This window comes from Ananas comosus, linkage group 18, assembly GCF_001540865.1.
Source record: "Ananas comosus cultivar F153 linkage group 18, ASM154086v1, whole genome shotgun sequence".
In the NCBI taxonomy this organism is placed as follows: Eukaryota; Viridiplantae; Streptophyta; class Magnoliopsida; order Poales; family Bromeliaceae; genus Ananas; species Ananas comosus.
In genome coordinates, this window is record NC_033638.1 from 3,887,321 (window position 1) to 3,914,486 (window position 27,166).

Consider the following 27,166-nt stretch of genomic DNA (forward strand, 5'->3'; position numbering starts at 1 on the left):
TAATTTGTATCCTGAAAGATCTTAAAAACAACTAATTTTTATGAAAAAATACGATAAAAGCCATGAAATAGTATGTAAATGCAAAAACTAGGGTTAAAAAGAAAAAAGGATGGAGATGAGATCAGAAACATACAAATTTGAAGAAAACCCACTAAGTTTTTGATGTAGAAATCACTAGAGAGAGAGAACTTGGAGAGAGTTTGAGAAAGCTTGGTAAAAGTGATCTAATAGAGATCCAGATCCTGTATATATGGGGTCGGGCTGAAGGTCTGGACTTTTGATGAGGAAGTTTGGACTTCAGCGTGATCCGAAAGCTACCTTTTCGAGATCCGGCCTTAGCTCAGGCAAAGCTCGGATCCTGAGCCAGAAAAGTTTAAAAAGTTAAAATAACCTGCTCTAAGTTTCAAAATTTTAAAATTTAAAACGTGTAATCAATGAAATTGTAGTCTCCAAGTGATTAAGTTTTTCTTGGCTGATTTCATTATTTTTCGATAATAAATCCTTTTCCTCCTTGAGAACTTTCGTCGATGAGGTCATTGACTTGTTTTCGTCTTCAAGCTCAAACAGTCGTTTCCTTAGCTTCTTATTATGCTTGGCCATCTTCTTCGACTCCTTGAGAAGTAGTTGATATGCCTCGACGAAGTCTTCTTCGTCTGACTTTCCCTCACTCTCGTCGTGGTCCGATGATGTTGTATCATGCATAAAAGAAAAGGAAGTAGAGTCAGAAAATAAAAAAATAAAAACATAACAGAATAAGAAGGCAAGTAGATTGAGCAAGTAGTGCCATTGCGTTGACATTCTCATCACTTGAAGCTGACTCTCCCAAAGAAGAATCATCCCAAGTTTTTACTTGTAATGCCTTTTGTTAGAAGGTTTCTTATTAGGGCAAGTTGAGGCAAGATGACCGCAGTATTTGTAGCATTGGATTTGCCCTACCAAATTCTTCTTTTCTTTTGAAAATTTTTTGTTCCTTTTAGAGTTTGAACTTGAAGCTCTTTGCATGTGAGATTTTTTGCTTAGATGATGAAGACGATCTTTTGGCTCTATTCTTTTTAAAGTTTCGACGAAATTTCTTCATAAGAAGAGCCAATTGTTTCTCAATTTCATGGAAACATCATCATACGAACTGGTTGCAGAAGAGTTCATATCATTCTCCTTGATTGTTTCGAGAGTCATACCTGCATCTTTGGAATAAGAGTTAAAAGAAGATGCATTAGTAGGAAAGTTCATTTTAGCCGGGTAGTTTAAAGTTTCAATGACTACATCATTTGGTATAAACCTTTCGGGAGGAGTTCTTAAAAACTTTCTTATAATTGTGGGTTTCGAGATCTTCTCAACCAAATTAACACATATATTTACAATATTTTTGCAATCTACTATAATACATGGTGAAAGTTTCATGCTCCTTTATTTTAATTGAATCAAACTTGCTAGTTAGCATTTGGAGTTTTTAATCGTTCACTTAGTACCAAGGTTTAGAGTGCCGTGGTACGGGGGCGTGCCACTGTTTGCCTGCCATGGTATGGCACCGGCACACTTCTGTGCTGACATATGGTACGGTTATGTGCCGATAGATATGTATGACCTCCTACTGACACCCTTTGGTACAAATTTATTTCAGTTTTTTGGTTGAAATAAGCTCTTATAATATTAATAATATTTTGAAAGATTTAATTATATAATTATGAATATTTGCTATGCATAGCTTATTATACTTATCAAGTAACATACTTGTAAGCCTTTTTGTATGTAAAGTAGAACAATACCTGATGCAAAATAGAAACTTTTATAGATTAGAATTTTTAAAATGCAAAGATATCTTTCTTTTGACCATATTACAATCTTTCTTTTATAAAATACAAAAAAATAATTTTAAAAATTATTTGAAAAAATTATTTTAAAAAGTAGAAAAAATAGTTTTTAGTTAATTTTTTCAAAAAATTATTCCATCTATTAAAAAAATTAAGCAATAAATTATATGACAAATAAATTAAATAAATTTAAGTATCAATTGATTTAATTTAGCTTTTAATTTTGTCAGTATTTCCAAGCTTCTAACGCAAAAATAAAATTTTATGCTTGATGTGCCTTAAAATTTGTTTATTGAGTTTGATTTTGTTCCCCTAATCCGCCAAAAGTTTCGCGATGCGACAGATTTTGATAAAATAATTTATGAAGAAAAAATGGATGTCTGTGGTGGAAGCGGAGAGCTCGGACCGAGGGGGGTACAAGGGGCGAAGCCCCCCGCTGTATGGATGGGATATGTAAATTAAAAATTAGCCCACATAGGGGAACAAAAAATTATATTACAATTTTTTTGACTTACTTAACTAGTAGATTTTTGATTTGCAATGTCTTTGGGGGGTATGGGAGTACCTAGGATGCTTTGGGTACTCGCAAAAAAAAACAAAAAGAAAAAAAAGCAAGAAAAGGGAATCGGCACGATACGTGCTGCGGTATTCTCTAGGGTATTGTGCTGTCTCCTGGGTATCGCGGCACGGCTGGGGGTGCGAGACCCTCTCTATATGGGGGCATTGTTCGCGGGGTGACACTTTAAACCTTGGTTAGTACCCAAATCTCCTTAGTCATTTTACACGTTGAAACACGTGAGAACTCGGTAGGAGTTAGAGCATTAAATAAGGCATTTATGCCATTCTCGTTATAAGTGAGTGTATGGTGATTTATCGAATCCACGACTCGGTCCTACTCTATGCTTGTAGAAGTTCTCCTTCGCTGGTCCAAATCGATCAAAATCCTTCAATCAATCACATACGCCTCCATGTCGTGTCGCCACCCCGAGTCGACGAAGCCTTAATCGAATTTACGGCCTCCACACGAATCCTTGTGCAAATACTCCGTTTGGAGCAGTATGGTGTGGTGTTGTTGTTGGTGGTGATTTAATGCTTTGGGAAGCATGCAAAATTTGTAAAGTAGGTCTCTAAGCGAAGTACAAATCAATTCTAGAAGATGGTGAAGAATTAGGATATGAGAGAAAACAACTGACAAGTTTCTAGGGCTTTTATAAGGGTACAATAATCTTAACAATGCTTATTTATAACTTTGGAAGAATTAGAAGTTGGATTAGAGTTCAAAAATTCAATATAGAAAGTTGTTTTCGGGTTGAAAGTCTAGATCTTGCAATGGAAGTCCAGATCAAGGATTGATTCGTCGGAGGAGGAAGCAATATCGCAGCGCCTCTTCGATAGATATATGAAATCAGATTAAAGAGAAAAAGAAAAGAACACTATTTTTTGTGGAAGAGTTTGTATATTAACTCTCTCTTAACTGGAGTGACTTTACAAGAGCCAGTAGGGCCCTATTTATAGTCTTTACGCTTACAGGAAGATAAGAACAAAATATTTAAAATAACATCTTTATCCTTATGCAAATTGGTTCTATTCTTATCCAATTTGGTTAAACAGTTTCGATCCTTTTTTTGATCCACTGAAATCATCTCGATCGTTATCCTAACCGAAATAGTTGGAACGGTCTCCGCCTTATCCGCAACTTTTGAAACTTATCCAGAATGTTTGATCATTCTGGATTATGGCTCCTTAATTTTGAGAGGAACCAGCACCTGTTGGATCTAGAACTGCAAGTGAGGAAACTGAGGTTTCCAAGTTTTCCTTGTGAACCACTTAGCGCCATTTGGTTTTTGACGTTTTCCCCCGACACGGAAGGATTCATGTTTATCTTTGCGTGTTGTTGTGATCTTACGTTTCAGAATAGTATCCTCAGCTAGCTGCTCTTCGCGTTCTACCACAAGTTCTTCGACGATTGGCAGTATTTCTTCGGGCTTATCGTCCAGCATTGATGGCTCGAAGGACTTTAGGTTTTCGACATTGACGACCGAATACATCATGTATGCAGGGAGCTCCAATTGATATGCATTCTCACTAATTCTGCATGGGATCTTGAAAGGTCCATAATGAATGGGTTTAAGTTTCTACCCTTGCTTTTCAAGCACTCTTTGTTGAGATGGAGCCAGATGAGATCACCCTCTCAAAAGTCGCCTTTTACTCGATGTCAATCATATCGTTCTTTGTACTTCTGCTGAGATTTTCGTAGTTGTTGCTCCATCTCGCCATGCACTTTTTTAATGCTCTCCAAGAAGCGTTATGCCTTTGCCATTTTACTTTTCTCCTTGGTGGTCTGCGGTTGCTCGATTGTGAATGTCAAGTCGAATGGGCTTGGTGGTAAGTAACCCAAGCACACCTCTAAGGGAGTCTTGCCAGTGGAACTGTGTATAGCTCGATTGAATGTGAACTACAAGTATGGAAGGCTCTCGTCCCAAGTCTTGGGATGTCGAGCATTATATTCTCGTAGCAGATGTACAACTATTCGGTTAACCACTCCTGTTTGACCATCGGTTTGAGGATGGAAAGCCGTGCTTCGTTGTAGCTTTGTGTCCATCATAGATCACAAAGACCGCCAAAAGTTGCTTAGAAAACGGCTGTCACAGTCAGACACAATCGAGGTTGGTAGCCTAAAATGTGTCCAAACGTGTTTGGAGAACAGTCGCGCAGTTTCCTTGCCAGTGATTGTCTTCTTGCACGACACAAGTACTATCATTTTAAAAAATAGATCAACCACCACGTAAAGGTAGTTGTGACCCCGTCGGGTCCTCGGGAGGCCTTCTAAGAAGTCCATGGAGATACTTTTCCAAGGACGAGTCGGCACTAGAAGAGAGGTATAGAGGCCCACTTTTTGATTAGTGGGTTTGGATGTACAGCACATGACGCATCCTTTCACAAATCGCGCCATATTATTTTGCATGTGAGGCCAATAGACGTAGCGTTGGAGATTCTGCAAGGTTTTGTTCACCTTGAAGTGACTTGTCACCTTCGAGGTATGAGCTTCTCTGATCCATTGTACTCAATTGCCATCTTTAGGTACACATAGCAGTGCACCTTTGTACAGTAGACCGCCTTACAAGACAAACTCAGTAGGTTGTCTTGCTTTGATGTCAGCCAGCGCCTTTCAAAAATCTAAGTCTTCTGCATATAAGCTTGCATATTCATGAAAATTTGGCTGAACTTGCATAAATATCGACAAGCAAAGTGTTGCCACTGGTGGTCGTGATAGCATATCAGCCAGCTTGTTGTGAGCACCTTTTTGGTACTTGATCACCAAATTGAACTGCTGCAAGTACGTCATCCATTTTATGTGACGCGCTTGTTGCATTTTTGATTGCGTTTGGAGGTACTGAAGCGGGCAGTGGTCTGTATGCACTACTGTCTCCTTTCCTAGGAGGTAGATCCACCATTGAATGCTTCATTGCCTGCTGTAGTGCCAAGAGTTTCTTGTCATAGGTTGGGTAGTTCTTTTTAGCTCCCCGAAACATCTCAGAGTAATACGTAATAGGCTGGCCGTCTTGCATCAAGACAGCTCCCTTGGTGTATCGCGACGCGTCCGCCTCCAACCCAAAGGGTCGTTGCAGATTTGGTAGCACAAGGACAGGCGCCTCGCATATCTTTCGTTGCAGAAGTCGGAACGTGTCCTCATGTTTTGAACTCTATTCAAACTTTTGGTTGGCCTTCGTTAGTGTATGTAGAGGGGCAGTAAGGATAGAAAAGTGTTGGATAAACTTTCAAACATGTTGGCAAGTGCCCATGAAATTTTGCACCTCTGTCACATTTTTGGGCCTAGTCCACTCCTTGATGGGGAATAAGGACCTTATTCCACTCTTTATCCCCAAACAAAAAAATTTTGCCAATTCCCCTTTAATGGGTTATCCTAGGATAACACGTTAAGAGGGTGGATGGTGGAACAACAATTCCACTCCTTATACTTCTACCAAATTAATAATAAAATATTATTTGATTAATGTATTATATTAATATTAGTTTATTTGTTGATCAACTAGATAAATAATTAACTACTTAATTTATTACTCTAATAAATATTTTAATTAACTATTTGAGTAATTAATTTATTATTTTAATTAGTTTGCTAATTAAATAATTAATTATTTAGTGTACTTATTCAATAATCAATATTTATATTGATTAATTAACTAATATTTGACTAATTTAACTATCTGATTGTTATTAATTAATTAATTTATTAATTTATTAAATTACTTGTGATTAATTAAATTATTAATTACTAATTAATTTATTAATTACCATTTAGGGTTATTTAGCAATATTCATGATTAATTAGTAAATTAAATAAGTTGAATTATTATTTAATTAATATTTTGTATTAATTAAATAGATAAATATTATTATGTTGAAACTATAATTATTCTTATCCTTACTATTCCAATCTAACTATCCAAATGCTATTTTTTTCACTCTCAAGAAAAATTCAGTTTTCATCCAAATGCAAAATTGATTTTATTCCTGCTTATCCCAAGAGTTGTACCTATCCCAAGAATAGCCTAAACTAATAAGTAATTTTTTTAATAAAATTAAAAAGATTTAATAAAGATACATAATAAGCAATTAGAGTATGTTGTTGCTAAGGGAAATAAATATTTCACGTTATTATGTGTTGGCACACATGTACCTTTTGTGACCGGCACGCATCGGCACTGTCCGACACGCACCGTTCCGTACCGTGTTGGCAAGTTTACAGCACGACCTCGTGCCACGACACTTAAATCCTTGGTCTGGAATCCGGATTATGAAGTTTGAGTAAAACTTCAGAGTTCGGACTTTGTGAGGAAGGTTTGGACATCCACTGCGTAATACAGATTGAACTTCCTCTGCGTAATACATATTGGACTTCCTCTGCGTAATACAAATTACCACCTGTGGGATCCGTACTTTAGGTCAAAAGTCTGCACTTACCCTGAAATCGTTCATAACCATGGTTCGAGTGCCGGACTTTGATTTGGATATCCGAATCTTCATGGTATAAAATTTTGAGATTTGAAAATATGGTTTTAAATCCGACTTAAATCATTCTAAACTACTTCCAAAGATGTAAATATGTAGTTAAATCACCGTCCACACTTTCAAAACTTACCGAGCGTTGTGAACTTGAAATTTAGGTCTTTGAGTCTTTAAATTGGATCTTTTCACCACGAACCCTTCAAGGCTCTAAATCAATTTCACAAAATCCGCCAACATAGAAATCTGTAATACATATTACTTCATTGTTGTAATTCACGCTTCTTATTGCTTGTTAAAATGTTGAGGCAAGGATATATAATAATAAGTAATCAGAAATTCGGAATATATTGGTTTGAAAGAAAACAAATATTTCATGCCATTGTGCATCGACACATAGGTATTTTTTTTCATTGGCATGCATTGAGCCATTGACATGTCAGGGCTTGTGTTGTTACGTACCATGCCAACAAGTTTTTGTCATGACCCCACGGCACAACACTTAAATCCTTGTGTAGAGGCCTTAAGAAATCCATCTTGTTTTACAACTCTATAAACTAGTCATCATTCATCAGGGTAAGATAGCTGTGTCAAAGATAATTGTAAATATACATATTCCCTTTGGTGCCTGACTAAAAGAGAATTTGGTTATTCTATTACAATTTATCAAAATTCTTTCTACCAAGCCAATTTGTAGAGCCTTATTATTATTTTTCTCCACTTTTAGGCAACTATTTTTTTCCACCTACTTTTCATTTTATTTGTTGTCGTATTATTTTGCTATCGATAGCCATCTTAAATAGCTTAGGATGCCTAAGGTCGGTCTTGAAGGATTTTCTTTTTCACATTAACCTTATGATCTAACTACTTTATTGTTGGTACTTTTTCTTCCTTGAGTAGTTGTTCCCATATTATATCCTCTTCAAGTTCAATATTTGGAACTTTCTTGCCTTGTGACACTTCACTTACCATTTATAAACTGCCCTCTTTCAAATTACATGAGGCAATGGTTTATCTTCTATATTCTTTTATGCAATTCTAGAGATGTTTGCTTTAGCTTTTGATGTTGCCCTTTATATGGCAAGTGTTATCGCGTCTTTGATCTTCTGGTTTCTTTTATGCCATTCTTGAGATGTTTGCTTTAGCATCAGATGTAGGCTTTTATGTGACAAGTGCTATCACATCGTTTTTTGCTACGTGTATTGTTTTTCCTTAAGTCAATTTTTGGTCTGTCCCTTGATCTCACCACACCTTAACCACAAACTGGTTTAAAGGTTGGTTCAGCCCAATTAGAATAATCGGAAGGCAGGAAAGCCAGCTGATCTGAGATTCTAACTAAACTGGTCGACCCAGTTTCCAGTCAGCCTTGTAATGGGTCTATCCAGTTAGATCTGTATATTTTGGGGATGTTATTTGGGGTCTACGTTGTGATATATGCAGCAATTTCTCCAATTGGAGAATTATAATTGATGGATTTGATTAGAATTTTAATAGAGGAAAATTGGCTGCAAAATTTTCTATAAAACAGAAGCAGTAATTCTCTGCATATTTGGATCGACAGCAACATATCTGGATATGTTTCCACTAGAATTCTCCTCACTGTGTTTTTCGTACAATTAAGGATGAAGTAGAGAAAGAAGTGAGAACTGAGGCCAAGAGATGGAAAAGAATATGAAAGAACGACAAGAACAGACCTTAGAGAGATGTAGAAGCAAAGGAGAGAATGAGGCTAGCATCCTTGTTTTCCAAATATCTTTGTTTGCCTCTTTCAAACATTCTTCCTTCTGGCAGAGTAGTCTCTGTAATTATTTATCATTATGTTGAGCTTCTTCATTATTCCAATTCTCTATATTGCAGGAAATGACTTATGTTTATAATCCTTTCTGTTGGAGATTCAAACCAACTAGCAAATTCTTTTCAGAGGTTAATGATTATTCAATTGTACTAGCCGAACATGTGCCTATTCTAACCGATTGACCAATGAGAAAGTGCCACATGCAATTTTGTTTGAAACCAAACAAACAACCTATTATCCTGAGTCCCTGAGTCCTGGTTCATTGTTTGCCCTAAGTGTGGTCAAATCAATTTAACTTGAATGAGCCAGTATAGCCAGCTAGACTCAAGTTGACATTCAATCGACTCCAATTTATTTGGCTTTTAATTGATTCTATCAAATATAAAAGTGGTCCTTAATAGATCCAATTATTGTCTTTAGGTGCATCAGAATCTCCACTAGCATGCTTTCCTGCTCCCTTTTCTGCTAGTCTATCTGCATTTTTTTCTCTCTCCCTTCTCCTTTTCTTTTCCTTGTCATCTCTTCCTTTTAGCTGTTAAATAGTTGTTTGCAATGCTAACTATTCTGCTTATGGACATTAATCTTTGAATGCAGGTAAGTGAGCCAGAGAAGTGGGGATTCACATCAGTTAAAAAGAAGTTGCTCGTCTACTTCTACGGGACTCAACAAATGTAAGTACTCTGGTACTGAATAATTTGCATCTGCATGCTTGGCAAACAATGAACTAGAAATCAGGTGTAATCTTTGTGGAGGATTTTTCTTGTTATGCATCAGATAATATCTTGTGCCTTTCATTTCTTCTGAGATTGGAAGAACATTTCGTGCCAATGGACTTTTATTTTTAAGCAGTATGGGCAGTTCCTACATTTTCGTAATAGTATCATGCATCGTCTGTCTATCTTTGAAGTTTATTCTGTTATTGTATTATGTCTTGCTTGTGGGACGAAAAATCAATTGGTGATGGTTCTCCTTACAGGTAGTTTGATTTTGCTAGAAAAGCACAAGTAAAGAAAATAACCTGTTTATTACCAGTGTATTTAGGAGATACTGCTTTTGCAATTCTCACAGTAATCAACAAGGTATAACATTTGAGACTAAAATTCTTGCTTCCCCAGGGTTATGTGTGATGGAAGTGATTAACTCAATGATGGCATCTTGTGGATTCATAGTAATTAAACCTTTGCATTGGATAAAGGGTTTATTAGCTCATTGATCTATTTATTGACTATATTTGTGCGATAGTGATCTACAATTTGCAGAACAAGATGTTTCCTTCTGTTAAAAGGTTCGAAAGTCTTCTGAATCACAAAATTAGGAAGTCATATGTCAAGAAGTCAGGTCAATTTAATGAAACGGGAAGAATGGAAATGTGTGTGCATGTGTACATATATATAGAGTCCGACTTATGTGCTTTTAGAAGCACAGTAATCTTCATGCTGTCGAGTCATTTTCGATGCTGGGGCTTCTGAATCGATACGATCTGCTCTGTTAAACTTGATCTAGAGTATTTTAGGTACCTAGAAAATAAATTTCGTAATTTTCGATATCATTTACCTAGTGATCGGAAGGGCTCAAATTCAACAGCTAAAAATAAAAATCTCACAAAGTGATGATATGACACTAAAATTTTAGATCAAAGTTATTGATCTTGTTTTATATGGTATAAAGAATTTTCTATCAAAATTTTATGGGATTTGGATATTGCTACACTGTTAAACTTGCAAGCGGCTCACCACAATCATTAAAATTATTATTTTTGGGCCCCTTTGATCATTAGGCAAATGATATTGAAAAATCGCAAAATTTATTTTCTAAGTACTTTAAATCCTCTAGATCAAGACCGAGCCAATCGTCAATTCGGAAGTCCCAGCATCGAATACGACTTGATAATACAGAGGCTACCGTGCTTTTAAAAGCACACAAGCCTCTCTCTTCTCCTCTCTATCATATATATATATATATATATTAATATATATATTAATATATATATATATATATATAGAATTGAGCTCCTATGCTTTTAAAAGTACCAGTTATTGGTGCTTGTAAATTTTTGACCATTAGATTAGAGATGTGTGGTTAGGATGATATGGGCCCTCTAGGGTTGAGTGGGTGGTTGGTTGAATAGTATAATCTAACGGGTGAAAATGATCAAAGGCGTAGATCTAACGGTAAAAAATTTACAAGCACAAGTGTTTGGTGCTTTTACAAGCACAATAGCCGGACTCTATATATATATATATATATATATATATATATATATATATATATATATATTGTTATTGTTTAAGATTCTGCGATCTTTAAAAACATTTGAATCACTGTCTACAATTTGCAGAATAAAAGATTTTGCTCTACGTCAAAAATGGGAAAGTCTTGCTCCTTCACAAAATCAAAAAGTCGCATATTGAGTAGTCAGGCAATTCAGTGTAATGGGAAGAATGAAAATGCATATTATTCTAGTAAATTGCATTATTTGTCGCTGAACATCAACTTATGTTCATTTAGCCATCAAATTTTAATTTGACATTTCAGACCCTAAACTTTCAACAACATTTCATTTAGTCTCTGAACAGTGAACAATGTTTCATCTTGGTTCCTCCTTCGGAGGAAATGTGGTTGAGTGCGCCTAGTTCATTTGTATGCTCATGCAGCATGGATTCGTTGGTCCTTCATCCATCTCATTCTTTTAATTCAATGTTTTAATTTCTTAATAGAAAAAAATTGTGACTCAATGGATGGTAGGACTGAAATATGAGATGGGATAATGGTCAATAAATGCATGGTGTATAGATGTACGGATGCACTGGTTGTAGGCGATAATTAGCCCTCTAATCGCCAAGGACTAAAGTGAATCTCTTTTAAGAGTTTAGGGTCTCTAATTTTGAACTTGGGAGTTCTAGAATCCAAGGATTGCTCATGTTGCTGGTGCCGTACTGTGCCAAGGCCGTGCCGGCATGTGGCACAGGGTCGTACCGAGTACCGACACTGCATTTACACTGCATTGACAATATTATTTTTGCATTTTTTGAAATATCTTGGAATTTTTTTGAGGAAACAAGTTTTATAAAAGTTTTTTCGTACTTAAAATATGCATATCTTGTAAATCTACTTACATTTGGTGCAATTAGTAAGCTCCATTGCATAATAAGACAAACTTTAAGTAACAAAAAATACAAGTAGATTTTCTCCAATTTCTTTTGTCATGTTAAATCTAGTGAATTTACCCATGGTAGTGTTTTCCTACAAATTTTCATCCAATTATGAGTTTGGTTTTGCTTTCATGCATATACTTCCGTAATATATACAAAATGATTTCTAGTTATTATGATGTTTATGGATCTTTTTCTACTAAATAGTGTGAGGTATGATGAAAAAACTAGTTTTTATAATTATTAGAGATGTTAAAACACTCTAAAAACTAGTTTTCATGATAATCTAATTAAATAAGTTTGTGTCAAGCCAAAGTGCCATTGGCCACCCAGGGGGCCAGGGGGGGGGGGGGGGGGGGGTGTATGTGGTTCTGACATTGGCTTGCTCCATCCAGCTATGCTGGGCTGCGTCAGTGGCATGGCAATCCCTGCTAGAACCAAAGTGATACTTGGATGAAAGTTCAGTGACTGCTGCTGCAGTCTACCCTTTTTTGGTCAAGTTTTTGCCTATAGGAACACCTGAAGATGAAATTAATTCCTGAGCTGATTCTTTTTTTTGTTCTCCCGTGCTATTCTGTAGAATTCTTTAGTGTGGGTTGACCAATCAATTTAAGGCATTTATTTGATTAACATTGTGAACTACATGAAGTCACACAGATGCTAAAGATGGTGTGCAACTATTTATATGCTTATTATGTAAAGTTTTGGTGTCTTTGGTATGTAATCTTGTAGGTTTAACCATATTTGTTTATTTGTAGAGATGTTATTGCGGCTTTTATTTTACGGTAGTATAGTCGTATGATGATGAATAATTGTATACCATTTTGGCAAGGTGCTGTTCTTTGAACTCTCATGATGTTTTTGAGACTTTTCACTTCTTCAGCCTGTTTTAGTGTGGTTTGGAAGGGATGGTGGGGTCTTTCTGTAAATGTTGGTTTCTTGGTGGAGGGTGGATGTTGGCAGATTGGGGCCTCTTGGGTGGACAAGGGGCAATCAGTGATTGCTGTCTACTACAATTGTCCTATGGTGAATATATTTCACTATATATCGATATATTGTTGTAATCAATGCACATCATAGGTATAGTTTTGATAGTAATTGAGTTCAAGATAGGTGGTTCTCTTAATTTAGAGGTGGTGGCTGCAGTTAATGAAACAATTCTATAAATGTTATTGACCTTGTAACCTACAGGTATCCTAGGTATGGGTTAATTACTAAATATACAAAGGCCTATTTTTATTCTAGTGAATGGCAACCCAAAAAATAAAATACTCAATGATGCTAACAGGAAATTTTATTCATTTAAAACTTTGTGAAAATGGAAATTTTGTTCATTTAGGAATTTAAATGGCGAAGTTCCTATTTCAAGCCTAGATTTTGATGATTAGACATAAATCTAACTGATTCAGCCAAGTGTCATCTAAGGGATTTTTTGATAAAAAAAAAAATAGCACGAATCCTCTTGGATCTATCAGTGTACTTAGAATTGTTTGGTAGTGTTCCCACACATTGCGTTGTGGTGTGTATGGACATGACATGACATCTGTGAAAGCATGTGTTTGCATGCCTTTACCATTGCAAGCACGGATTGAGATTTCTTTCCATTGCTGCCTATATCAACCTTGATATGATAAAGCGAACAGAGAACGGGATCTTGATTTGCTAAACTGATTTATTTCCTAATTTTAAATGTCCAATGCTACAATTTTAGCTTCTGCCATGAAAAATATTTTGATGTCCAGTTTCTGAAGTAAATTGCGTCTTTGTTAGCAGCCAGTTTTATGGTGTAGCTAATGTGCATTGTTTTGCTCATGAATTGTCTATTTTCTTTGCTCTTTCGAATTAACTGATTTAAGCTTGTCTTATTTTGGTAATTTTTTTTAAAATCATGGGATGGCAATATACATGTCAGACATTTAGTTAGGTGAGTTTGAAATGATTTAATAGGTTTTGGATATGATAATTTGAAGCAAATAAGTAGCCAACCAATAGAATCGGGTTTTCTCTAATCTGTGAAGTTTAGAAAATTTTTAGGTGTTTTAACATTCTTCCTCTTTTTTCTTATAAAATAGATTCAATCAAAAAGATGAATTATGGAAGGTACTTGAGTGGATAAAGCACTTAGTATGTCAAGGTAATATAGCTACCCTGATTTAGTCGGAAATGTAAGGATGAGGAGAAAAAAAACTAAGCATGTAAGATATATGAATTGCTTAGACTACTTGAAGAAAATTATTATGTACAAAGTTATTTATGCCGTTTTAAATCTTAATGGTGCATGTAGGGTATTTGGAACTTGGAAGGTTTAGAAGAAAGTTTAGGGGAGGAATTGATTTTATGCAGAAGTTTATGTAAAAGGTTTCTAAGGAAGTATTATTTAATATGAAAGGAGTTTTTAGTAAAATTGTATGTACTGATAAAACTGGGGTGAGAAAAAAAAAAAAAACCTATAGTAGTATTTTGGATATAGATATAGATATGAAAAAGCAGACGGAGGTAAAGATAAACATAGCTTAGGCAGAAAAATTGATTTTCTACGAAAGTGTTTCCTAAAGGTTCTCAATGGAGTCTATCTTAAAGGTATATTTAGTAAAATTATTTGTAGCAAGAAAAGAGCGGCGAGAACAAAAGGACAAGCATATTTGCTTTTAAGTATATATTATGAATATATTAATATAGTTGTTTAGATACGAAATATGCATTTTAATTTGTTTGATGTTTAGTTATCATGTCACCTAACGTTGGACTAAAGATATTTTAAAAAAATATCTTTTGTCCATGAAATCATTATTTACAAAACCATATCAAATACACGCACACACTCACAGATGCGTATGTATGCATCTATGTACGGATATAAATAGAGCTTAGGTGCGGGAATTGATTTTATATGAAAGTGTATGTGAAAGGTTTTAGCTTTCTTTAATATGAAAGTGTTATCTTAATAAAATCATATGTTCGGAGTCTTCGGACAAAACAGGGTGAGAGGAAAGTGATTAATATAATTTCTTATAGTATTATAAATGATAATAATGAGGTAATATAGATATAGATAGATATAGATATGAATATAGATAAAGGTATAAATAAAGATATAGATTTTGCAAGTGAGTTTCTGTTTAGTGTCTTCTAGTTATCCTTCATTATGATTTATTTCAACTACTTCTCAATTTACTTAAACATAATATTATCTTAATTTAATGTCAGTGCCAATTGCAAAAAGTTGCAGATTTGTGTCAACTGTTTGTGGTTTATAATATTTCCACAATTTTTTTCTTTTCAATTGCATTAGGTATGCACTTATGCCTTATGATTCTGATTTGTCTAACCTTGGATTTTAATTTTGTAGTGCTTTCTGCAATTATGCTGATATTGAAGCATTCACCGAAGAGAAAAAGAAATCTCTGTTAGTTAAGCGCCAAGGTAAAGGGGCAGATTTTGTCCGTGCAGTTGATGAGATAATTGATATTTATGAATCTCTGAAGAAACAAAACCATAATCAGCTTATTTCATCCAACAATGGCATCAAACCAGAAGCCGGAAATTCAGAAATACCCATCAATGACTCTGGTAGAGAAAGCCCAGAACTTAGCTCCGACGCTGCTAAAGATAATAAGTTGGAAGCTTCATGTGCCTTAATTGGAACTCGCGATGTGGTCCACACTGAGGGAGCTGATGCAATCTTTCTGGAAGGTGATTGCTGCAAGGTGAACTTAGCACCCAATGTGCTAACAGAAAAAGTATCCATCCTCGATGAACTCAGGCAAAATCGTACATCTACTAGTACTTCTTCAAGGAAGAAGAGGCAAAGAGATCCACTGCTAGAAAACAATACCATCCGAAATAGGTGTTCATCCCTTCGGAGGACTAGAAGTTCGACAAATGGCGAGCCTAAAAAATTTGAGTCCACTGAGCAACTAAATGGTTGTGATGTTGCATCTGGTGATTTGATTTCCGATGAGGTGAAGGTGGAGCCCATGCAGAATAATAGTATCAGAGATATGCAATGTACCTCAGATAACTATGATCCTTCATCTGGTTCTGCTCTTCTGCCTTCTAATGGATGCCAGACAAGTAATAGTTCTGAAGTTCCTAGAATAAGTAATGGCTCTAATTGCAAGGCTGAAGTATCTTCAGATGGTTTCTTGGAGAAAGATGTTAGGTTGAATGGCAAGTTTGATCTCCAGATGCAGACTATAGTTTTTAAGAAGAAACGAAAGATAATTCGGAAGCCAGTAACTCGTGCTGTAGAATGTGACAGACTCAATAAGGATTCAGAATTCCAGGTTGAATTGAATGGTAGCCTTTATGAGTCCCTTTCTCGGAGTGAAGTTCATCAGTGTATCAATAAGTCCGATGGTGATGAGCACCTTCCTCTAGTCAAAAGAGCAAGGGTGCGGATGGGCAAACCTTCAGCGGAGGAAGAAGAAGCTAGCGAACTTGTTGTTGCCAAGAACGAATTGGAAGTGCTAATTCCTCCAGATAAATGTGCTGATCATGACGTATCTAAACATGACACATCTACAATTTCTGGAAATAATTGCTTTACTGATGGGATGTCCTTAGAATCGAAAGAATTCTCTAGTTCTTCACCTGCAAATGATCGCTCGGGATCTTTGGGAAGCGACACTTTTTGGAAGCTTAAGGATAATAAACCAAAGGATCTAACCGTTGATGTGGAAGCAGCTTTGCCTCCATCAAAACGCCTCCATCGTGCTTTAAAAGCTATGTCTGCCAATGCTGTAGAAACTATTAATGAATATCCTGAATCTCCGAGGCGTAAAGAATTGATACCTAATGGTTCAATGCTATCTCCAAAGGCGAATTCTGTCAATCATCCTGCTGAAGTTAATGTTGGGAGTCCCACAAGATCGGATAGTACACGACCTTTAGATAGTCCCATAGGTAAGAACAGTACACCTGGATTGACTGTACAAAGTGGAGATTTACCTACAATATGTTCTTCAGGAATGACATCTAATGATATTCTTAATGGGTCACTTGAAAGTGGCTGCAATGAACTTCCTACAGACTTCAAAAAGTGTGATGAGCCTTTAACACCCATACCTGTTGGTAGTGCTGTCTGTGATAAAACTATACCTTCTTGCTCTGTAAAATATACAGAGAATAATATAAATGCCACTTTATCAGAAGCAATGCCTAATAAGTTATGTACATTATTGGAGAAAAGAAATGAGAGTGAGATGCTGATACCATTGAAGGAATGCTCTAATTTTCATATTGATGAAAGTGGAGATGGTGCTGTTGAACGAATTAAACAAAATAAAGATTATATTTCAGATGCTAAGGGAGGTAGTGGTTCTTTTCCTCCTAATGGAAATGATGTTGCTGAATCGGCTACAATAGTGTGTTCAACAACAAGTAACTCTTCTGGGGCTACAAAGCCTTCCAGTATTCAATCTGACGGGGATAACCACACATGTAACATGTAAGTTTTATTTTCTTGTCTGTTTTATTCAGCCTCTTAACAGGAACAACACCTTGAGTTATAATTCATGTTTTACTTTGTTTGAGGCCAATGATCTTGCTTTTGTCTGATAAGTAGTACAATCATTTGTAATTTAATGTCTGACCATGGCCATCTATGACATTGCATTGGATGACATCCCAGCACATCTCATGTTGCATATCCATGTACTATTTAGAAACATTGCAAAGTTGTAGAGCTCAGGTGAAGTGATGGTCCCTCGTTGCTGCCATATATAGTTGGGAACTAGCCTTTTCTGTCAGTAGTCTGTAGTTTTTGGTAGCCACTGATGACCGGTACAGCCTGTAGAAGGGAAAGAATAAAACATGGAACTTGTTTTTTCAATTCATAAGTCCTATGGCTGTTTTTAAATACAAATAGTGCATATCTAGGTTCAGAAACTTGGTTTTTGTCCTTGATTGTAATGAAACTTTTTGATGATTTATGTCATCTTGGAAAGAGTTTCAGTGATTTTTGATGGAAGATTTTTTGAATTTGGAAAATGGATAAATAGAGAAAATAAGAGAATATTAGGAAAAAGTGGAAAACAAAGTTTAATATAAGGCGCTAACATCTTGTTTTCAAGATTAAGAGCAAGGCCTAAACTTGATTCATATTAAGTTAGGTGAAGATTGATGATAGGCTGGCATAATTAATCATTGAATTACCAATGACTACAATACCAATGCACCTGGCAAAGTTAATCATTATCACGGGTTCAAGAGGTATTAACTCTGGATAATTATACTAATATTTAAATGATGGATTTGTGAAACTATAAATTGGAACTGTGGTATCATGGTGGATTTGTGAAATCCTTGTAAATATGATCGAAGTAGATTAAGTGTCAAGTGTCTAATTTGATATGTCGCACATTATTTCAAATTTCACATAGAATTAAGCCAGTTGAAAAAAATAGTTCAAACTATCAAATCAAATTGAAAATGGCTGTAACCATTAGAATGCAACCAAATGCGGTCTAATCACCCAAAACCTCAGTAATTAGTTGAAACCCTGCTGAAACCGGTCAAAGTTACTTTTGGAAACTGGTGTTCTTGTACAATTACTACATGCTGGACCTTATAAATTTTAATTGGTAGAACTTTCCAGCTATAGGCTTCTAGTTCGACAAAGTTGATTGTCATTCAAGCAACAATTACTCTGCTCGTCAGCATACTGTAACAACCATGTTGGTCCATGAGGGTGATTGGTATATAGTTTACGAATCTAATTGGTTGTTCATTATCTGCTTGATGTGTGGAAAAAAGATTTTGCGGGAATAAGCACAAGCTTCTTTGTGGTTCTAGTAGCTGGATGAAGAAAAATAGAGGTTGCTCCTTAGCTCGGCAGTTTTCTCCTTTTTGGAGTTTGTTGTTTCGAATTGGCTGAACGAAGCTATCTTGCTTTCAGTTGCGCTCCATTTGTTAGCGGATATATTCTATGCTAACGAGTGGCAGCACATGAGAGTGGAGATTATGTAATCTTCCCTCTTGAGAGGTCCATGGGCGGATGCTAGGTGCAGGACATTTTGGAATGACCTGCCGCCAGCATCGCTCTCCTTTAGGGAACCAATGTTGCCATGTTCTTCTCAACAGAAGCGACTGTGGGGAAGAGAGCTACCTGACCGAAGCGAAGCACTCCAACGGCCCATGAGGCTCGCTGTTTTTACAGCAGCCTATGCAGATGACCCCCCACCACCACACTTGATATAGAATGATGAGCAAGGGACCGCTCCGCGAATGAGAGAACAAAATCAGAAAAGAGACGTTGTATCTTCGCGAGATATGAAACGCGTTGCATATTCTGGGCACTTAGGATCAAACGTAAAGCAGCGCTTTCTTGGCAGAGTTTGAGGCACCGAGAAACTTAAAATGGGTCTCCAAACAGTCTTTGCTGACCATACTGACTATCTGGACATTTCTAGCTGTGGTATGAACAATACCGATGGCGGTCTTCTCCGGGGTGTGCCGCAGATAGGAAATTCATGCCTTGCATTGATGGAATTTTTCATTTTCTTTTGTCCATTATATCTTTGTTCGTTTTGGTTTCCTCTTACTTTATTATAAATTTATGAATGACGATGGCTAATTTGTTGCACATGCACTACATAGTCCATCGACCACTTAAGTTCTGGCTTTTAATGCTGCTTAGTTCCAGGTGGTGTAAATTGGTTTGGGAATTTGTTAGATAACAAAAAGATGGTAGGTAGTGGACTACAGCAACATAATATTGAATTAAGAGTGGTTGAGACTGAATTATGAATTGTATGATTTTCTCCACTGTCATTCAAACTTCTCTGTTACAGTTTTCTACCGAACTTGGATAAAAGAGCTTAAGGTATAACTCAGTCCATATGGAACTATTCGTGGTATTCAGCTATGTGGGTCCAGTAAATCTAGATATTATGTTACTCGCAATGTGTTGACGTAACTACGTGTTTGTTAGATTTTTTTCAGAAAGTGTTAGTTTTATGGTACACGGTATCAAATCTTTACCTCTGTTAGTGAAAATCCTTCTTGATCTCTTAATGAAATTTGTCTCGCACTATACCCTTTTATGTAAACTGGCTTCACTGTTTGTCTAACCTCAATGTAGTACTTTTTAACTTTGTAGGCATATTTCTCCTGACCTATTTCCGAAAGAACTCAGAAGTAGAGTACCTCTAAAGGATATGTGTATTTCTCCTGATTCAACATCAATGAAGGATCTGATTGCTGCTGCCCAAGCGAAAAGACTTCTGTCTCGATCTACTTCTTTTTCAGATAATTTTCTTGATTCAAAACTTAACCAGGAGGCTGTGGTGAGCCCATCTCCAGGACAGAAGGAAACACATGCCAGACATGTTTCACCTTCAAACAGTGTAATCAGGGCATCCTCCACATCAGATAGGGTTCACAATCCGCAGAACTCTTACCGTAGTCCATATGATAGCCTGACACAAAGAAACTCACACAAGTTTTCAGTGCAAACTGAAGCAAATGCAGCACGGAAGGCTTTTGAAGCTTTGCTTTGTACATTGACAAGGACAAAAGAAAGTATAGGCCGAGCAACACGCCTTGCTATTGAGTGTGCTAAACATGGTATTGCTGGAGAGGTTCGTCCATGCACATATCATTTTGATCGTAATCGTAATGGTCTGAAATTTCAGCGTTATTAAGTATTTAAGTGACTTAACAAGTAGCTCATTTTTGTTTGCTTTTGCTGCCATCTTTTTTCATATGTTTTCAAAATAGACAAAATTGCCATCTATTGTTGTCTGTGTTTAGCAAGTGATTGATAAGCATGTGCTTTCCTAGTTTCTTGTTTAACTATAGTTATATCTCACAGGTCCACTATGATCAGAATATTTATGGAAGTTACTGCATTCAGCAATGAACAATATTCTGCTTTACCTGTGCTTTGATTTGAAGATGAACTTTACATATTGTGGTCTTAATTTAATTTAGGAGATGGATGTTTTAATGTCTAATAAGGACTGGAAGTGTTGCAAATTAGGACTGTTGATGGATCTTTCTCTGAGTTATTTCATAGTGGCAATGGTGCATAGTGGATAGCAGAGGCCTTGTCTCAGTATGAGTTCAATTATAAATTTTTGAAGGATGTAGAGTGAATTAGATTGCTAAGGATCATAAGCTTTTTTTGAGATAAAAAGCTTATGATCCTTAGTAAAATGGATATCATTACTAATCATCTTTGTTATCGATGTAATCGGTAATGTAAGAGCGTATTACATGTAATATTAGAATTGACATCATGCTTGGTAATTAGTAAATATGACATATGAAATTGCTTACAATTTTGAAGAATTCTTCCTTTTTTCTCTTTGTAAACTACTATTGATATATCTCTTGTGTTTATATCTAGAATGGGCATATGTTGGCAAAGAGGCATATTGTATGCTAACCTCCTACCTTCTTTGCACCAACAATAAGTGAAATAAAAAAAATATTTGTTAGGTTTCTGTTTTAAGCAATTTTTATTTACAGTCTAACGTGAACTTTGAGATGGGTGTCGTCTTTCTAGTCTTTTTGCTATATCATGCTATTAGTAAATTCACTCTGAAATATTTGTTATTGCTAGCCTACTTTTCTTCCTATTTGTTTATGGTTAAGTTTGTCCTGTGGAAGCAAATTACTCGTTTCATGCTGACACATTGTAAGAGATGTATTTCACTGATTGTATGCTGTAGAGTTCCAGCAAATTGACAATTTTAAATACTAAATCATGCTCTTTTAATCTAACTTGGTATTATATCATCCCATTAGCTATAATCCCATACCGTTGTCATGTGTTTATGTTGTGAATGAATTGTTCTGATCAAATGTTATATTAATGTGGTATGTTGCTGTCTTTTCCTGCTATTTCTGATAGAACTAAAAGTTTTTCTAGATTGCTATATCTGTAAGACACTAAGACTCTACCCCATGCATCCTGTATTGCTGCCGTGGTTGAAAATTGTCTGTTTAAGAAGTAAATGCAGTATGCCTCTAGTTCAACTGATCTAGAAAAGTTCAAGATGACAAAAAGCATTGCCATTTTACTTTCTAAACTGTTTATTTTATTTCTGTAGTATGAGGTTTGAATATTCATCAGTGTCCAGCATTTCTTATGCTTCTTTGGTAATTCAGGTAATGGACATTATTCTTGAGTATGTGGAAAAAGAATCGAGTTTGCACAAAAGGGTAGATTTATTCTTTCTTGTGGATTCAATAACTCAATGTTCTCGCACACAGAAAGGTATTCTGGTTGCTATTGTCTTATAACTGCTTCCCTTGTTGATCCACACAACTCTTTTGTTGTCTAATACAATGTTAAATAATTTGTAGGTGGTGCTGGAGATGTATACCCTTCACTTGTCCAGTCAGTGCTTCCGCGTTTATTGTCTTCTGTTGCACCTCCTGGACATACTGCATGGGAAAACCGCCGGCAGTGCCTCAAGGCAAGTGCTTTTTCAAACAACTGTTCTTTTGATTTTTAGTCTTTCCTTCTCTACATCTTAAGCTGACTAGTATTCTGACCATTAGGTTCTGAGGCTATGGCTAGAGAGGAAAACTCTTCCTGAATACATCATTCGCCATCATATTCGAGAGATTGAGTCCATAAATGAAGCATCATTTGGTAGTGCTTCTTCTCGACGACCCATGAGGACTGAGAGGGCTGTACATGATCCTTTGAGGGAAATGGAGGGAATGCTTGTTGATGAGTATGGGAGGTTAGTTTTTGACCTGCCTATCTGTATACATTACTTTGATACTCATTGCTAGTCTAACTTATGTTTTGAATATTATTTTGTATGGCATTTTTAATTTGATCTGTTACCATTCTTTACTATTTGAAGTCTTGCAGTGCTTGTAACTTGTTTGCAGTTGATTTTGAAGACGCCGGTTGCCTATGTTTTTTCGACTTTTAACAATAAATTTAGGATGATAAATTCTTGCAGTGTCTGGCCTCACATTGTTTTCTATTTTCTACACCTGAAACAAGTGTCATAATGTGTTTACTAGGTCATTGGCACTTTATTCTTCTCACTCTGTTGTTTATGTGCACAACCAGTCTTGTGATATTTGGTATTGGAGCTTTGTAATAGTGGTCCTGGAAATTAGATAAGTGATTTGAATAGCTTAAACAACCATAATAGATGCGAAGCCGCCATACTTTTCATGGTTTGGACACCTTAGGTGGAAGTTCAAGGTCCTGGGTTTGATAATCGGGTTGTGTGGTAAATTTGAGGTTCTATACCCTCCCATTTTGGTGTTGAGTTGTATTTAGGGACCTAAGAGCATGGTGGGGAAAAGAAAAAAGGAAAATGAACCCATTATACAGAGTGACTCCTAGCTGAGGGATATTTGACAATACAGTATTGGAATGCTTATCCGAATGCGAAGACGAAAGAAAGTTATACCTTCTGGACAGCTTTTATGTTCTCGTTTTGTTATTAGAGAAAGTGTTTTCCTTCTTCTAGATTCTCAGGCTATGCACACAGCGATCTTAGGTGAAGAAAACTTTAGGCGACAGACATATTTATAGGAAATGATAGAAGTTCTGGTACTAGCTAAATCATTTGATAAATGAAAATATAAGTTCCAATACCTAAGCGATGCACTGCAATTAAAATATCATTTATAAGGTGTCTTGTGTTAAAAAGAAATGCTAGCAAGTAGGATTTCCTTAAGTAGAAAATCAAGAATTTTACATCTTTATTTAATTAATTTGGGTACAGCTCTATCTGTCACTGAGCTTCGCTTGCCTTCATTGCTCTTCTGGCTCTATCCCTCGGACCTACAAGTTTTGGTTCAAATTTTTTGATTTCTGAAACTTATTAATCTTGTGCTGTATTTTATATGTTTCTAACTAATACTTTCCCCTGCTTAATTATCTATGTTAATGATCTAAAGTGTACCACAGAAATTGTCTCTCCATGGGCTAGCTTATCTTAAGAACACTTTTCTAGCAGGCTTTGCTGGAAGAATCTTTCAGTGATTGATATCTAGTCAACTTAAGCTATTGGCATCATCCCTAAAGCAGAACCAATGCTACATTATCCTACAGAATTTGTTTGGAAATGCACTATTTTTTCGGAGACATGGAAGGCTAGCTTGGTTGACTAAGAGGCTTTATATTAACCTTCTGCAACCTGATACCAGCCCTCCCAAACTTGTGTATTCTCAGATGTTCTAAACTCAAAACAAATTGGACAAAGTATTGGGCTATAGAAAGTTCTAATTAGATTATGTATTCATTTTTGTGTGGCTTATTTATTTTACAGTTTGCAATGAAATTATTATATGAACCAACATGCTTTTCTTGTGCGAACTTTATGTTGGTGCTACTTTTTTTTTTTTTTTGTTCTATTTTGCTTTCCATTCTGCCTGCTGACTTGATTCTATATGCTGGCCAGCAATACAAGTTTCCAGCTTCCAAGCTTACTTAGCACAAGCGTGCTTGAAGATGAAGAAGGGGCTCTGTCTGAGGAGGAAAGGAATTTTGAGGCCGTTACTCCAGAGCGTGATGTTCAAGATGATGATCACGATATAAGTGCTACTCAGACATCCGCTGAGAAGCATCGGCATATACTGGAAGATGTTGATGGTGAGCTTGAGATGGAGGATGTAGCCCCACCATGCGAGGACGAAGGAAATCCCCCATCACAAGTTGCAAAAGGCGATGGTTCATGTGCTTCTATTCATCAACCTGGTTGCCAAGATCCGCAAGACTTTCCGCCCCCCCTCCCTGAGGATACACCGCCGTCTCCTCCCCCGTTACCATCGTCTCCTCCACCTTCGGTCCCCCCTTGTCCTGCTCCCGTATCATCTGTGCCCCAACTCCAATCAGGATATCACACTCCTGCCGATCCAGCTGAGTCGCATCTATCAAGTGGTACTCATGTGAGTATTTATTTTTCTCTGCATATGAAAAAGATGAGATAGCGGAGTAAGATGCATTATTCCATTAAACTTGAGCTGCTTCTATTTTGTGTGTAGAACCCTCAAAATCAACAATCTCAATGTAATGCCTGTCGACCTCATAAACCAAGTGAGTTGAATCCAAATGTGATATCCTCAGAGCCCATGCAATTTTACAATTCTGGTTTTGGAGGACATCATCCAGCGCAGTTGCCGCCACCGCCGCCGCCGCCGCTGCCGCCACCTGTCGTGCCTGTCGGTCCTCCTGGATCGTACGGCAACTTCTCTGTTCCTCATCCGCCTGTGCATCCTGGGAATAACTTTCAACCATTGCCACCGCCTCCTCCAGCAGTTTCAAATCAGTTCTCCTTTGTTCAGCCTGAACGGCAACAAAGAATTCAGTCGTGGGGTAGTAGCTGTTCGTACTCTGAGAGGTATCATCAGCATAATTTGCATGATAGAGGAGACTTCTATGGTGATAGAAATGTCAACGGACCAATGCAGCATGAGATTGTTGAAAGGGCCAAATATACTGCTCCCATTCAACCACCAGGTAGTCTTTCATATCTAGTAGTGGTTAGTCATGGATATGCTAAGGTTTTTGGAGTTGAACTCTAGTAGTGGTTAATTATGGATTTACGAAGGATTTCGGAGTTGTACATATTGAGAAAATGAATGACTATATGATTGTAAGTATTATGGAATTGAGATAGAGTACTTCTGCAGGTATCAAGGCTTTGGTATTTCAACTTCATTTCTTGATGATGATTGGGCATTCGAATCATGATCATGGTCATTGAACATGATATAAGGTTTTTGAACAGTCTAGAAACAAAATAGTGTGATTTTTGCTTATCATTTGGCTATTGAACTAGTGATCAAATTTTAAAAATCTTGATTCTTATGTTTTGAAGTTTGTTCAATTTTGATCGTTCATTTTGTGGTCTTCTGATATATTCAAAAACAATTTTCAAATAGTGGAATTTTGTTTTCTAGAAAAATTTCAATACCCCAAGATCTATTGTCGATTTGGATGCCCCATCGAAATTGAAGCGCAACTGTCAAAAGATTGGTACATCTTAGAACTATTCTAACCATGCTTGGTGCATTTAGAATTATGCCCTAATTGATCATTTTGTCTTCCGGATTTGGGTTTTTGTTATATGTCACGATTGATCATGGTCGTGTTGTGAATTATGCAGCTCCCTCTATGCCGGACCAGTTTGGAGAACCGCCTGCCTCTTTGTCACACTATGGGCCACCGCTGGATCCTGCCACAATTCCATGCCCTAGGTGGTCTCATCATCCCAGGATATCCAGTTACCCTTTACCTCCGCCGCCACCTCGACCTGCAGCGGATACTTCAGGAGGTGCATTTTCTTTTGGAACATGATCTTTCTGCTGCCATATTTGGCTTCAAAACCTTGTGTCCTTTTCTTCCATAAAAGTTGGCACTTATCTATATCCCCACTTTGGCAGCTTCTGGATACTGGAGACCAAGATAATGAATTGGCTATATTATACGGTATATTTTACAAATCTTTGTTTTTCAATTAATAATCACGGCTGTGTACATTTTTTTTTTTTTGATGGACACACTTGTTATAGGTCTCGATGACTGGCGCTTGATATTCAGCGGCCTGCTCAGGCAGTTCTGTTACTGTGAGAAGCCCATGTATCTTCCATCGCAGATGGAAAAAGAAAAAAAAGAAAAAGCTGGAAGATACATCTATGCCGCATTGTACATATGTATTCTACCATTATTCTGCAAAAATGCAGAAGCGGAAGAACAGTCGACTGTGCGGAGGAGAGCTGTATCATTACGACGATAGGCTGTTATGTATCGTCTATTTATCCAACAGCTTTACACTGCTAGTTCTAATAGTCTTTTGTCCTCTCAGAAAATTTCTTGCTATTTTTGTCCATTCTTCCGTGTCCTTTTCCTGATTTAGTAACTCTTTTAACTTTTTACAGGTCCTTTGTTTAGCTGACAGGGCCCCTAATATACATAACCTAAATTGGTATAGTATTTGTAGCTCAATTGTCAACTGCTGTTGTTGTTTAAAATTTATTATCAATGCCCAGTTTTCTTGCAGTGTTCTGGTGTTGTCTCTCTCGTATACTTCAAACCTTTTCTATTTCAGGTTACAGTGTACAGAGGCCCCATAGACTGTAGGCAATTTTGAAATTGGCATCATTGAATTGTTCTAGTTTGTTTAGTTGAAATGTTTGGTAAACTTAGTGGCTCTGTTGGTTATTAGTTGTTAATTGGTGGTGCTCTTTTATTCATTAACAAGTGATTAGGACTATTGAAGTTTGCATGTCTTGGCGACTTACACTATTATTGTACTTCGCTGCACTATCATTTTTTTCACCCGTCGTAACCAGTGCATGTTCATCTGTAATCGCTCTAATTAGCTGTTCATTGTGAGCCTACACAAGTCTGTTCCGGGTTGAGTTTTGATTCAAAAACTGATTTTGTTAGAAGC

The 27,166-nt window shown here is 36.6% G+C and overlaps 1 protein-coding gene across 2 annotated transcripts in view; it reads left to right on the forward strand.

Annotated features, from left to right (window-relative positions):
• LOC109723920 (protein HUA2-LIKE 3-like) overlaps positions 1 to 26,872 on the forward strand; it is a 38,010-nt gene extending 11,138 nt beyond the window's left edge. Inside the window, exons 2-12 of one of the 2 annotated variants that reach the window (XM_020252430.1) lie at positions 9,229 to 9,305; positions 15,136 to 17,235; positions 19,888 to 20,368; positions 21,903 to 22,011; positions 22,101 to 22,213; positions 22,299 to 22,486; positions 24,173 to 24,659; positions 24,756 to 25,230; positions 25,880 to 26,047; positions 26,157 to 26,202; positions 26,286 to 26,872. In XM_020252430.1, coding sequence (XP_020108019.1) covers positions 9,229 to 9,305; positions 15,136 to 17,235; positions 19,888 to 20,368; positions 21,903 to 22,011; positions 22,101 to 22,213; positions 22,299 to 22,486; positions 24,173 to 24,659; positions 24,756 to 25,230; positions 25,880 to 26,047; positions 26,157 to 26,182 — 4,224 coding nt within the window. In that variant the 3' untranslated portion in view covers positions 26,183 to 26,202; positions 26,286 to 26,872. The remainder of the gene's footprint in view (positions 1 to 9,228; positions 9,306 to 15,135; positions 17,236 to 19,887; positions 20,369 to 21,902; positions 22,012 to 22,100; positions 22,214 to 22,298; positions 22,487 to 24,172; positions 24,660 to 24,755; positions 25,231 to 25,879; positions 26,048 to 26,156; positions 26,203 to 26,285) is intronic. The other variant, XM_020252431.1, reaches the window with a different exon arrangement.